Consider the following 13,502-nt stretch of genomic DNA (forward strand, 5'->3'; position numbering starts at 1 on the left):
TGTATGGAACTGATTAAAATCGCTCATAAACCGACCCGAACAGAGACTCCCTCTTAGCAACTCTTACACGCACGGAATTGCAACTACGACTCTTACTCAAAACTGAGGGACCTAATACAAGTTACTTTGGAATTTATTATTCAATTGGTAGTTAGCAAGAATTTCTGACACTCTATTCCGTGACTCCAACTGATCCGTAAGTTGTAAAAGATATTACGACACCCCACTCTGATTCCACATACCCCAGGAGAAATTGCATTGTACGACATAGTCTGGCATTTGGGTTCAAACCACGTTTCCTACTGCAACTATGCTATCATGCGATACCCCAAAAGACAAAGTTACGCATCACATTTGATTAATTTAATGAAAATTGTAGCATAATAATTTCGATTTCCAAATAAGACAGACATGCAAACCCGAATACACATTACACGATTTCAATCTACTCAGTAACGAGCTAGCGATCGCGAACCGACCATAACGAGTCGACCAATATCCGATTAAAGCCGATAATTTCAATAGTACGTGGCAAATTCTCCACACGTGTGGCGTCCATGATTCGTCATCCCCAGGAATGATTACAGTGCGAAAAAACGACGACGTTGAGACAAAAACAAAATAACTACTGCGATCGGTTCAAAACGGTGCAATAAAAAATATCTCCTAAGTCAGACGCGCAATAAAAATGAAGAACGTTCCAAGCATACCGCGTGTACAGCATCTCGGCGAGTACACATCGACATAGCCAGTCAGGGGACGAGGGGGCAGTAGACACAACAAAAGTTTTAGCTGGTTACGTCAAACATTGAATTGAACTGTGAGATATTGCAAATTTTCATAACCCCGTAGCCTCTTCTTCAACTTCAGCTTCGCGAGTACCCTTGAAGCGGTTAGCAGTAAGTTATTTTCCATGAAAGCTATTCTAATTTGTAGCATGACTTTTCTTAGCTAGCATTGTTGAACTAAAAGACTGATTGATTGCATCCGAACCACTTCTTGAAGAGTGGCTGGTGGCAGAGATGAGCGTAGATTCGAATTTGAAGAAACGGATTTGATGATTTTGGCTGGATTTGGATTGGATGTGTATTTACAATTACTTTGAATCTGGATTTAGAAGCATGAAATTTCAGTCATCAAAAGATTCAGACTCAGATATGACAGGAAAATGTGCGTGCGTGTAAGACAACTTCCTAATGTTTCACTGTGCCGCAATCTTATGCTGTTTTGAAACGATGGAATCATATAAACTCAAACCAAAACGAGAACTAGATACAAAATTAATCCTGGAATAAATCCACTCATCTCTGGCCCAGAGGCACTCGCGTGCCGAGTCCCGACAGAGTAATAATTGCAACGGTAGAAAAACGACTGACCCTACATTCAATTTAGTAAGCGGCTTCTTAACGGCTGGGAAACGGTACACAGTCTGCAGTCTGGCCCGCCCGGCAAGTGTGTAACGCGATTTGATCAAGGGCGGCAAGAGAAAGGCACCGAGGCGGGCCTGAAAATGGCGTGGGCTCGGTCACGTCGAGCCTAAGATCCCGGCTGCATCAGGCTTTTGATGGCTTTCGGGGTGGTCTCGTCGTTGAGATGCTTGGTTGTGTAGCGGAGGGCGTTGAGTAGGTTGACGATCATCGGGCCCTGGTGTTGGTCCTTGAGCACTTTGATGGCTCCTTTAATCTGCGATTGAAATTGACATGTCACTAACGTACGCAAAGCCGCTCATTTACAGATGGAGGTAGTAGTCAGCGATGGACTACTCAAATCGGTTTCGTTAGCTGGCACCATCTACTCAGGCAGACTTGTACAAACTATCGACAAAGATAGCTGAGTAGTTCTAGTTCTAGTGGCGCATTTTAAAAAGTGAGCAGTTCCATTTGTAGAACAGATTTTCATAAGTGAGTTGTTCTAGTTCATTCTAGTGCATTCGAAAAAATTTGCTGCGTAAAAACTAGAAAACATGTGTCGTTGTTTGGCGTGAAAAGTAATACCGGTGTTTTGTTGTGTGATGTTCTTGCAGCCATTGCTAGTTCAGAGTCATCAATAATAACCCCAGTGTAGCCAGAGGTGGGTTTTGGGGGTCGAAACTACTTTCATTTCCAACTTTTACTGATTTTCACGAGGAAAGGATATCAGATTACGATAATATAACAATTAACAAGTTGCTTATGTATTTAATCTAGTAAGTTGTGTTTAGTTAATTGGTTGGGATTTTTAAAACGTCATTAGTAGGGCAAGTTTTTGCAACTTGCATCTTTTTTTACAGCTTCCGAACATACGTAACCTACTATGATGTTGTAAGGTGTTTGGAGGGATTTTATAGTGCAACTTTTCTGTTTTTCATTTCAACTTTTACTGCAGCTTTTATCAAATATTGCTTAAAAATGTAATATGATTGTTGATATACGATGTTCTTTACCATCCTCTACTAGTTGCTGACGATTACCCCTGACGAGTGTCAGTCGAAAATATTCGGGTTCATTTCAATATGAATATGCTATTCATTTAAAAATGTAAAAGATTGATTAACAAACATGCCATAACCTACTTCTAGCTGCATCTCACAGTTATCTATGACACAATGGCTTGCAAGCAAAAAGTTCAACTACCCCTGCCATTTCAGGAACGCCCAGGCGAGACCACCAAAAATTAGATTTTCACCGAGTCACCTTTCTCAGGCCATTGATTCTGTTGAAGTCGCCGAGAGTGAGTATTTCTGTAACGCCTTGGGTCAAGTTTGCCGACCTAGGGGGTTTGGGGTAATCGCTATGCTGTTTGGCTTTTGGTCGGGAAAATTATTCCCGCATTGCGTAATTTTCTTGCTGTGTGCCGGGAATAATGCAACTTTTTACTAGAACTTTTGTTAAAATTAAGTACGGTATAAATTTCTCGCTATTTTATTGCAACAAAACTTAACCCTAGTTATTAGTTCTGCTTTTATTTGTGAGATTTGAAAAGTGAGTAGTTCTAGTTCTAGTTTTTGTGCCCAATTCACTGGTAACCATCAGGATAGCCGTATCAGGGTAACCGACTATTATTTTAGAAAATTGAACCTATTTTCAGTGCCCGTATTCATTTTGCGTTAGTCACGAATAAGCATTCGTAACTTCAAAAGTAGCAACCTCCGAGTAAATGCTCAAACTACACAATGCCACTGCTGCTTATTTGTCATTTGCCCTTTCCCATGTAGCGGTCACCAAAGAAGATCAGTGATCTGCGTTTTAGTGTGGGTCAGATCATTCAAAACATCAACAGCAGACACGACATGAAATGATGGTAAGCATGGAGCCGGGAGAGTTTAAATATGGGAATTTGACATATTCTTTCTGAAACAAGTGTTGAGCGAGCCGTGAACTAAAGAAAATTACTTGGATGTATTTTGATCTTTAGTCTATTATATTTTAACCGTATAGACCAGTGGTTCCCAACGTGGGCGATATCGCCCCCCAGGGGGCGATTTGGCGGTCTAGGGGGGCGAAAATGACGAAGGGGGCGATAGGGGGGCGAAAATGGACAAAGGGGGCAACGGGGGGCGAACATAGCGAAGGGGGCGATGACGTGTTAAAACGGCTATTATGGAGTCAAGTCGGAGAAATGACCTTTTTTTAGTCTAATTCAGTTGCAAAAGTGTAAAATTCGACATCGAGGCGAGTGGTTGACCTTTTTTTTTTAGTCAACCCGCCGGTGATTACACTTTGTATACCATTTTTTCGGTTCACAAAATTTGGGGGGCGATGATCGGCGTTCGAGCTTGGAAAGGGGGCGATGAGTCGAAAAAGCTTGAGAACCGCTGGCATAGACGTAGAAAATCAAAACTTTACACGCCCCTTACGGAAAAAAACAGCCATACTCACGTCAATTCGAGATCCTTTACAAAAGGCCCCTGTCGGGTGAACGTGGTCATACAGAATGATCACCCCTACCATGACACGTAGGCAAAAATGGACCGTGTCCTCGCCCATTTGAAATCTTTTCATGTGAACCCTGCGATGAGATTCAAAGATATTCAGTTTCCACTCGAAAAATAACGATAGATCTCGCTACTTACGGATTTTCCAACATAACTTTGCAGATATTGCACATAGTGCTCAAAACTTCAGAAGTTCTTTCGGCTTCGCATTGATAATTCTAGAGAAAAATGACCAATTGAAAGCCGGCAGTCGATAGGAAATGTCCCTATATAAGCTCTATCCCACAGAGATAGATGCAGTGGAATGGTAGATTGCGCGAAAATATTTTTAGCTGCAGTTCGAATACGTTGGCTTTCCGAGGTAAATGGCCGATGTCAAAATGTGCCAAATCACAACCTAGATTTTGGCTACTATACAACTAGATGTCGGCGGCACCATCATTTGGTACCATCACACACTAGTTTATGAGGCTAGCCGTTTTTGTCAAGACCTTGTGGCTTGACGCAATACTTGTATGAGAGACATAGAATTGAATTGCCTAGCAGTCTCCTTGTGCGTGTAATTTTTTACATGTATGACACATACTTGACTCAGATCTAATGCATAGGGTAGCGTCCTCAATTACGTCCTTCCTAATGATGCGCATGAATGCTAGAATAAGTGTTTTATCGTATTAACCGATTAAGATATGCTAGCACATATGATGGCTAGGTCATTATTTCAACAGCATAGCATTTTGATCATACCGAGAAATTTGCTCCTTTGATAAATTAGCAAGGAGCAAAGTGCAGCATAGTTTAATACTATCTTACACAACATAATATCAGACAATATATATCGGTACATAAATCCTCAGATGCTACTAGGAAAACCGTACAACTTGTCTAGTTTCTTCAGCACAAGATACCATTCAGTTGATTGACATGCCAATATGGAAATATATTCAACATTAAATATGCTAGATGTTAATGCTATCAGGTCATAGCAAATCTTGAAATCAAGTAAACATAGGTGTGTGTGTACTGGACATGGACAGTGAGCATCAAAGTTATGTTTTGAAGAGATAGGCTTAGGCTATCCAATATTATGACATAACACCTGTTCAAAGCCTTTAATCGTCAGAGTGATACGACCAGGTAGGCTACCGATGGACAAAGACATTTCTTGTAACACACATATTATGAATCCTAATATAGTGATCCTATCAAGTATGGCTGTATGGAGACAATTCTCACATCCATCAAGATTGATTATGATAATTATTGGTCTGGTGTACTCCACCCAATATGATCAACTGGCCCAACACATTGAACAACCTACCAAATGACATAAAAATTGCAAATGTATCAGGGCAGACACAAGGAATACTGTAGATTGAATGCCATTACCATATAAGGAATAGAGCATCACTGAGAAAAGAGCGGGTATGAATCAAAGGATTTTGACAAGGTTGCTACTAAATTCAAATACCGGTAGGCTAAAGGTCAGACATATCAACTCTGGCAACATCAGCAATTTATATAATGAGATATTCATAAAAAAAACCAATCAGGCCTAATTAACCATGTAAAATTGTATCATCTGAAAATGTTTGTCTGTATCCTTTTACTTATATTACTGGATAACAGACATGTTATTATACTACATGCACAGAAATAGCCTCATCATAACTGCATTACCAGTCCTCTCAAGAGTCACATGGGATTAGAATTCCACAAAACAAAATCAATAACCTTCCCACATGAATGAGGTTGCTAGTATGAAATGACTAGAAGTGATGGCCGAGTTACAAGCAACCAGCCTTTCATGTGATGAAATATTCATGGGGGCACTTTGAATGATGGATTAAAGATTAGAAGACTTGTTAACGAGGGCCTACCACTATTCACACCTTGTATATATTGACAATTTGACGTTAAATACCAGGTTTCGATGGCAATGGTATTTAGCAAGTGACGAACAGAGATAAATTTCAATCCAATATGGATACTGCATATGTTATAGCCTTCCAAGGAAGTTGCCAATACAGTCATATCAATATCCCAACAAATTTGTCAGTTAAGTTCAGTAGTGAGACCCACCAGAATAGGAAGCAAATAGGAGCAAAACGTAGCATGGCTGCTGGATGAAAGTGCTTGAGCTATATGAATATTATTAATTAAAGAGAAAACAGGTTGGTGAGCTTGTTTAAAACTCAACAAATGCCGCATTGATTCCAGAACACAATCCAAAATGTGCATATTTTTTGTAGCGATGGAACTTTTAGCATTATATAACAATTATACTATTCCAAAATATTGACCAATTATATATAAAGTTGATGAAATCGACATCCATACGTAACTTAGATTTGGCGTGACACACAAACACAGGGCAATTCTATTCAACGCTACTTCCCAAAAATATCCAAGTCTTGTGTTTGTTTTGGAGCAGCCCTTCCACAGTGAAGGGTCGGTGCATATGAATGGAAAACCCCAGTGGTGGTTGTGAATAAAATGTCAATCTCAGGTTGACTGTGAGTTGATTTGAAATTTATTCCCCTTACTTCAACAAAGCAATTTCATGTTGTTTGTTATTGATTAGTTACTCGTTGATATTTCCCCATTGTTTGTTTGGATAAAATGTTGTTTTATGGATACAGGGTGTATTGAGTGAATTCTAACTGACATATTGAGCACAATACACTCATCAACACTGTTAGGATCACAATGAAAGCACTACTGATCAGTAAGGATTACTATCCAACTATCATTCATTATTTCAAATATATGTGTAAGAATCCAGGCTAAGTATGACATGCACTACAACCAGATCCAACATGGTTTGTGCTTCAGAGCGTATGTGTTGGTATTGGCATAAACCGGGATGTAGATGAGAGTAGGCTATGCATCAATGGACATTTACTCAATTTCAATTCAACCATTCAAGCAGACCACTTATCTGCACTTGGGCACAAATCAGAATACAGGCCTAGATTACCGAAGATTATGCTAGACCAGCCCATTGCCTTCATTTCAGAGAATTCAAACAGACCATATCTCACGCTGTGCAAAGGAGATTCTAAACCAGGAAATTTCCATTGCTGTTTGCACAATACACAGTTATGACCACCAAAATGGTTAATTATGTTTGCAAGTTGAACGATCAAAATCCCAGTGGAAAAGCTCACAGTCCCTCTCTCCTTTTATCAAATTAGTGACATCAACACCTACTTTACATCACTATTTTTTTTCAATTTGCCACTGGCTATTCATAGTAAAATATCGAGGACTAATTACAAGCCTAATAGGCCTAAATCTACTTGAACTTCAAGTGACCTGGTTTCGAGAATCACCACCAGTGTGAAATTTAATGTCACCCCCTCTTACTAGAGCAGCATCAGCGCCTACATTGACCAGCTACAAATATTGAATAACAAATACAATTCCCCGACTAAAATTGACTTGAAAATCATGACCGAGACAAAATGGAAGAGGAATAGATACAGCAAAACACTGACATAACGCATGGCGCCCTTTCCCTTCCGGATTTTCCGACTTGTTCCAAAGTCAAAGTCAAAATATGTACTGATTACTCTCTGATGTTGTGCCACTGTTGAGAAAATTTACCCATCACGTTACAAATATTTTTACGGCGCCCCTTCAAATTTTCATCCTTGCCATATGTGTAGTCTACAGTACCCGTCTGCGGTAGAAGTACATTGTTTAGAGTAATTTATGGTTTTACTGAAAATACAACAGGACAACAAGCTTTGTGTATAGACATTTGCCATTCACATGCTCATGGGAATGAATGGTGATGTGTTGAGAACTGTTTCAAGTTTGTGTGGATTCAGTAACTCTAATAGAAGTTAATTTGGATAAACTGAAAATTATCCAAGTTGTCCCTGGACTCTGCATTATCCTATAAAACTAAATCAAGAAAAAAGATAAAGTTATGATTATGCACAGAGTACAAAAATTATCGACCACAATAAAACCCATCCACGCCGATCGACCAGTTACACTCACTTCAGACACAAACTTTGTGGTTGCGTCGCTTAGCGTTTTCAACATTGGCGTGGCCTCGGCGTAAAACAACGACATCTTGTTCGCGAGCTCCGTCGATATGAACTGTCCCTCAGCGTAGTCGATGATGCTAGAGGAATTGTTCATGCCGCGACGCGACATTATCCTTCTGAAGTACGAGAAGTCGTTCTGTATGGCCGGATTGTTCATCTGCAAAAAGGCAGAATTTGCAGCGAGATAGAGAACATTAGCTTTCAAGACAGCACGATCATATCATACTTGCATAACGGCAAACAACAAAACAGTCGAAAGAGTTGCTGAGTATGATCAATGCTAAAAGCATGCCTATTGTTTGAGCAGATTGAGTTTTTCAAGACAATTCCGTTAGATATATGTATATATAGGCCTACTTATATTGCCCACTGTGTAGTCACTGATCCAATATTTGCTGATATCAGCTGAATATCAAGAAGTTACACATAGAAGTCTGGGACATGGCCGGAAGTATCAGGTATTAAAAAAGAGGGGATTTGCGTGAAGGTCTCAATAAAAATGAAAGATTTGTGGGCCATTATAACGCTTTCTCCTCCTAGCCATCAAAGCAACGAGAAGGAATTTTTGGAGCCCAGAAGAAGGTTGAAACTGACCAGACGACCACAGACGAACCTCGCATAGGCAGTAGGCACACAAGGAACCAAATTAGGCAGCCCTTCTCATCTGTCATATCGACGAGACAAAGCTGATGTCGATCTGCGATTTGATATCGAAATTCAGAAAACATGCTGACCAAGTCAACATTGTTCGACTCAGCGCTTGCATGGCACAGCGATCCTTTCATGGTACGAGCACAAAAAAGCATCATGGCAGGCCTGAACTCTTCAAATTCATGCTACTGAAGCATTTTAGGTACAAGGTTCAAAGATACAGTCTGCTGACAGTTGGTTTGGGACATATCTTGCTATATAGAGTAGGTATGAGTTTCAATATGAATGGATTGGCCCAGGGGCGGCAAATTCTCCGGTCGGTGGGCCGGATATGGGGAAATGAAGTATTTGGCGGGCTGGATTACAAAATATATACATTAATCTCGTATTCATCTATCCATACAAGGAATATATCGTATTTAATGTAAAGTTCAAGTTCACAGCATGGAGGCAAAAAACAGTATGTAATGAATTTATTAACAATAGCTTGTTAAAGTCAATCAGATATCTGTGGTCGGTGAAAGTTGTCAACAAGTTCTTTGAACTCTGGCCGCATGTCGCATGTAGACACTCTTAATAAAGACTGCACGCGAACATCAGTTATACTCAATACCTTTAGAATACAATTTCTCGTTTAGGGTAGACACTCTATTGCCCGTCCCCGGATTAGCCTATCAATTAATCGTTCACATGCTTGTGACTGGTCGCACGGCTTGCATTTGTAAATAATTATATTATGTGCACTGTACACCGCTGAGATAGATATGTGGTGAGTGGTGGCATTCACAACGCGGCTGCAGCCGCGGCATACCTACAAATATTTTTACCGATTAGCATGCTGACTTACATTAATAGCCTAGGAATATTCTCAAGAAGTTGCCAGTTTTCTTGAATTTAGAATCATTGGTAAAAGAATCAAATATTGCGGCCATAAATTACTGAAATACTGCGAATTAAATAATGCATGTTCAGGGTAATGTGAATTCATTTTACACGCACTGAATACAAAGCGTCGGCTTATTACCTTACCAGTTGCCTGGCGCTAAGAACTACGTATCCTAATAGGGTATATAAAAGTGATGACCAAGCAATCATTTACATTCCTACTACCACCAGAACACCACACACATTTCGCAGTATGTTCAACTCAAAGCGTTCTAACGAACCAATGGTTACTACGACCATCACTTCCTGTTCAGTGCTGCAACCAAGGATTACCTTCAAATCATCAAATTTTAATGTGTACTGTAGGATCTCTGCAAACTGTTTCGCCAAGGCCTGCTTCGCTTCCAAATGCTGTGTGGTGCTCTGTTCCTCGCTGGTCAACGCTTTCAGTAGCTGCTGAAGGCATTTTTCTGAACGAAACATAAAACCAGTAGCCAAGCGGAGGGAGGTCAGCAAACAAGGGTTGGTATATAGTGAAGATATCACATTTCGGAAACAATAATAAAGAATATATATATCATGTATTATGGTTCATGTTATGTTCACACACCCCAATTACTTGGATAATTTCATAGACTATACTAGGATGAAATAAATACTGTGGAACGTAACATTTGTTGGCTTTTGCCCATGGTAGCTTGCAAGATACACCAGCAACCTACATAACCAATGACGTTCGACAACACAAACGTTATATCTGACAGGGAAACACATTAGCGAAACTAGAATCGCCAATACAGCAATACCATTTCCCAGGACGCTAAGACAACATAATATATGCTAGTTTAAATTCCTATTTCAAGTCGTTCATGGAAGACACAATCAGTCATAAGTGGAATCATCGAAAAACCTACCCAAGTTGTGAGAAAATTCAAAGAATCTCTTCAACTGGTGGACAAGTGGAATGATTGCGTCCCAAGCTTCCTTTTGCTTTTCCTCTGAAGATGGATTTTGTATAGCCTGAGAAATAAGTGCGAGATATTGATGCGAGTAATTAACTTTATCAATCGAATCATTGTGACGTGCATAAGACCGTCAGCCGCAACATGAAATCGGACGTAGTAAAACATAGGTTTTTATGATAGTTCACAATGGTGAGGTCACCATCTTTAAGTGCATAACCTGAGTGGGCTTGGTCTGATAATTTTTGTCATTGAGATGACTCATTGCATAAAAGTAGAAACACCACCTACTGTTGCAACAAAGCAGAATTATGTCATGCTATCGAAATTCAAATTTACATATTTACAGCTTCGACTATTATTAGATCCATAATTGTGGCATAAAAAACATTACAGCACACCTTCGATCAAATGTGATTATGTATATTGCCCATTTTTTTGCATTCATACATATTTCAAATGCTTATAGGCCTACTTGATGTCCAAGAGATGTTAGATACAGGCCTACCTTATGAAAAATAGGCACCTAAATGATACAAGAATAATAACCAATGTTTTTATACAATTAAATAGTATATTCATATTGAAATGAACCCGAATATTTTCGGCTGACACTCGTCAGGGGTAATCGTCAGCAACTAGTAGAGAATTGGAAAGAACATTGTATATCAACAATCGTATCACAAAATATGACGTCACCAGCAAGAAATTTCGAATGAGAGAGCGTTCAATGTACTATTTTTAGGTGATACACGAACTCCTTTTGTTGACAGAGTTTTGGTTGGTGTATTTTGATAAAAGTTGATTCCAAGGCACACAAATGGAATTGTGAACGGCCTCGACCTACGATTCGAAATCGGTCGTCTCGATAATTATTCGCACAAATCGGATTATCCAACAGATGTTTGCCGATGGCAGAATTAATTGCCTTTGATCGATCAGCATCAATCTTAAGTGGATGAGTTAAGGGTGAGCTTTTCACATCGCGTGACGCACGTGTTCTGATAAATCTGGGGACATGTTGGTTTATGCGGTCCTGCAGACGTCTTGACGTTCTTCCCACGTAGCCACAATCACAGTGGCACCTATATTCGTACACTACATTACTTTGTTGAAGTGCAGGAAGCACGTCTTTGCGTGTTGAAGGGAGCAGTTGTGTTGTTGTAAAAATCACATTGGTTTTGACTGTATCGTAACATTTACCGACAGCAGAAATCAATTGTTTTTCAAAGCTGTCGGCAAACATCTGTTGGATAATCCGATTTGTGCGAATAATTATCGAGACGACCGATTTCGAATCGTAGGTCGAGGCCGTTCACAATTCCATTTGTGTGCCTTGGAATCAACTTGTATCAAAATACACCAACCAAAACTCTGTCAACAAAAGGAGTTCGTGTATCACCTAAAAATAGTACATTGAACGCTCTCTCATTCGAAATTTCTTGCTGGTGACGTCATATTTTGTGATACGATTGTTGATATACAATGTTCTTTCCAATTCTCTACTAGTTGCTGACGATTACCCCTGACGAGTGTCAGCCGAAAATATTCGGGTTCATTTCAATATGAATATACTATTTAATTGTATATTGAAGTTCTGTACCTCCACGAAGCTCTTCAAATGTTTTTATAGGCTACATCTTTTGGAGAATGAAGACAATAATTTATTTCTACTTAGATTGGATTGAAATTGGATTTACAAATTGAATGCAACCAAACCATGACGATTGGTGAACGATGAACAGGAATTTATTGAGTTCGGAATTTTGATTTAATAAATCTGATTTGAATATGAAACAGAATTTGAACAGCTTCTTGGAGGTACAGAACTTCAATACGGTATACAATTGAATAGTATATTCATATCGAAATGAACACAAATATTTTCGGCTGACACTCGTCAGGGGTACCGTAATCGTCAGCAACTAGTACAGAATTCAAAAGAACATCGTATATCAACAATCGTATCACAAAATTTGACGTCACCAGTATGAAATGTCGAATACAAGAGCGTTCAATGTACTATTTTTTAGATAGTAGACAAACCGAATTTGTCGAATTCCATCAAATGCATCAATCTTGCAACTGATTGCATTTAAAATGACAGATTTTGATTCCTTCACGTCTGATGGGGGGAATTTTTGCTCTTACCTCTCGTATTTGTCCCCCTGCGCCTTTATATGCTTCTAATTCTTTAATAATTCCGGGCGCGAATGAAAGCACATGCGACACCTGAGTGTACACTTCCTTTTCCGCCTCACTAGGCCTCGCATCTAGGATTCACACCAGCAAGGATGACGCAAAAAATTCTCACAGAAGAGCAAAGACACTCACCTTCAAAATCTAAAAATATCTCGTCGTAAGGTTCGTCTTTACAGTGCAGCACGCGGAGAAGATTCCCCATATTACTCAAGTAAATTTGACCAGGCTACAGTGGTGCTAGCACATCTACACTGTACTGCTGGTGTCGTTATTTATGTTGCTAATACCTAGAAACCGACACTGCAAAGGGAGAGATAATATGATATGGCATGCATTGACTCATGGTTAATACAAGATAGCATCACAAGGAGGATACAGCACTTGGCAATACTTCACTTGAAATCTAAAGGAACTGTAGCATGAATAGGACCATGTCACACTGGTCGTTGGTTGTCAGAACATATTTCATGAATTGGAAATCTTACTAGGTGACTAAGAATTAAGAGCCTGACAGTGACAGATATCGATACATGAATATGACATATTTCAACTAGAACTTAAACTGGAATTAGCGGCAGTAATTTGAAACGTCTATCCCATATAAACTTCATTTATGGTTACCGATAGTAGCCTACAACAGGCGTCATTATAGTTTTTAGAACACATCAGCATACTTTTTCAGCATTTTAACCGAGAAGTGATTCCAAATCTGAGGTGCTCATGTATCAATCCAACACAACAGAAAAACACCATCTGACTTGGAAAAATTCTAGTTGTGATGATGTCACTATACATGCTGATAAATTTCAACCGGAGTTGGTCGGGTGT

At 39.5% G+C, this 13,502-nt stretch overlaps 1 protein-coding gene across 1 annotated transcript; it reads right to left on the minus strand.

Moving 5' to 3' along the window:
• Positions 1–1,061: 1,061 nt before the first annotated feature.
• LOC145447905 (CYFIP-related Rac1 interactor B-like) lies at positions 1,062–12,994 on the minus strand. The gene is made up of 8 exons (XM_080326175.1): positions 12,807–12,994; positions 12,624–12,745; positions 10,425–10,530; positions 9,844–9,980; positions 7,925–8,131; positions 4,052–4,131; positions 3,858–3,987; positions 1,062–1,683 (listed from the first exon to the last, which is right to left on the minus strand). The coding sequence occupies exons 1-8, from the start codon at positions 12,874–12,876 to the stop codon at positions 1,537–1,539; spliced, it is 999 nt and encodes a 332-aa protein (XP_080182301.1). The 5' UTR covers positions 12,877–12,994; the 3' UTR covers positions 1,062–1,536.
• Positions 12,995–13,502: the final 508 nt, after the last annotated feature.

The sequence above is a fragment of the Botryllus schlosseri genome, chromosome 10, assembly GCF_051294905.1.
Source record: "Botryllus schlosseri isolate E-star chromosome 10, Bs_hap1, whole genome shotgun sequence".
Lineage (NCBI taxonomy): Eukaryota > Metazoa > Chordata > Ascidiacea > Stolidobranchia > Styelidae > Botryllus > Botryllus schlosseri.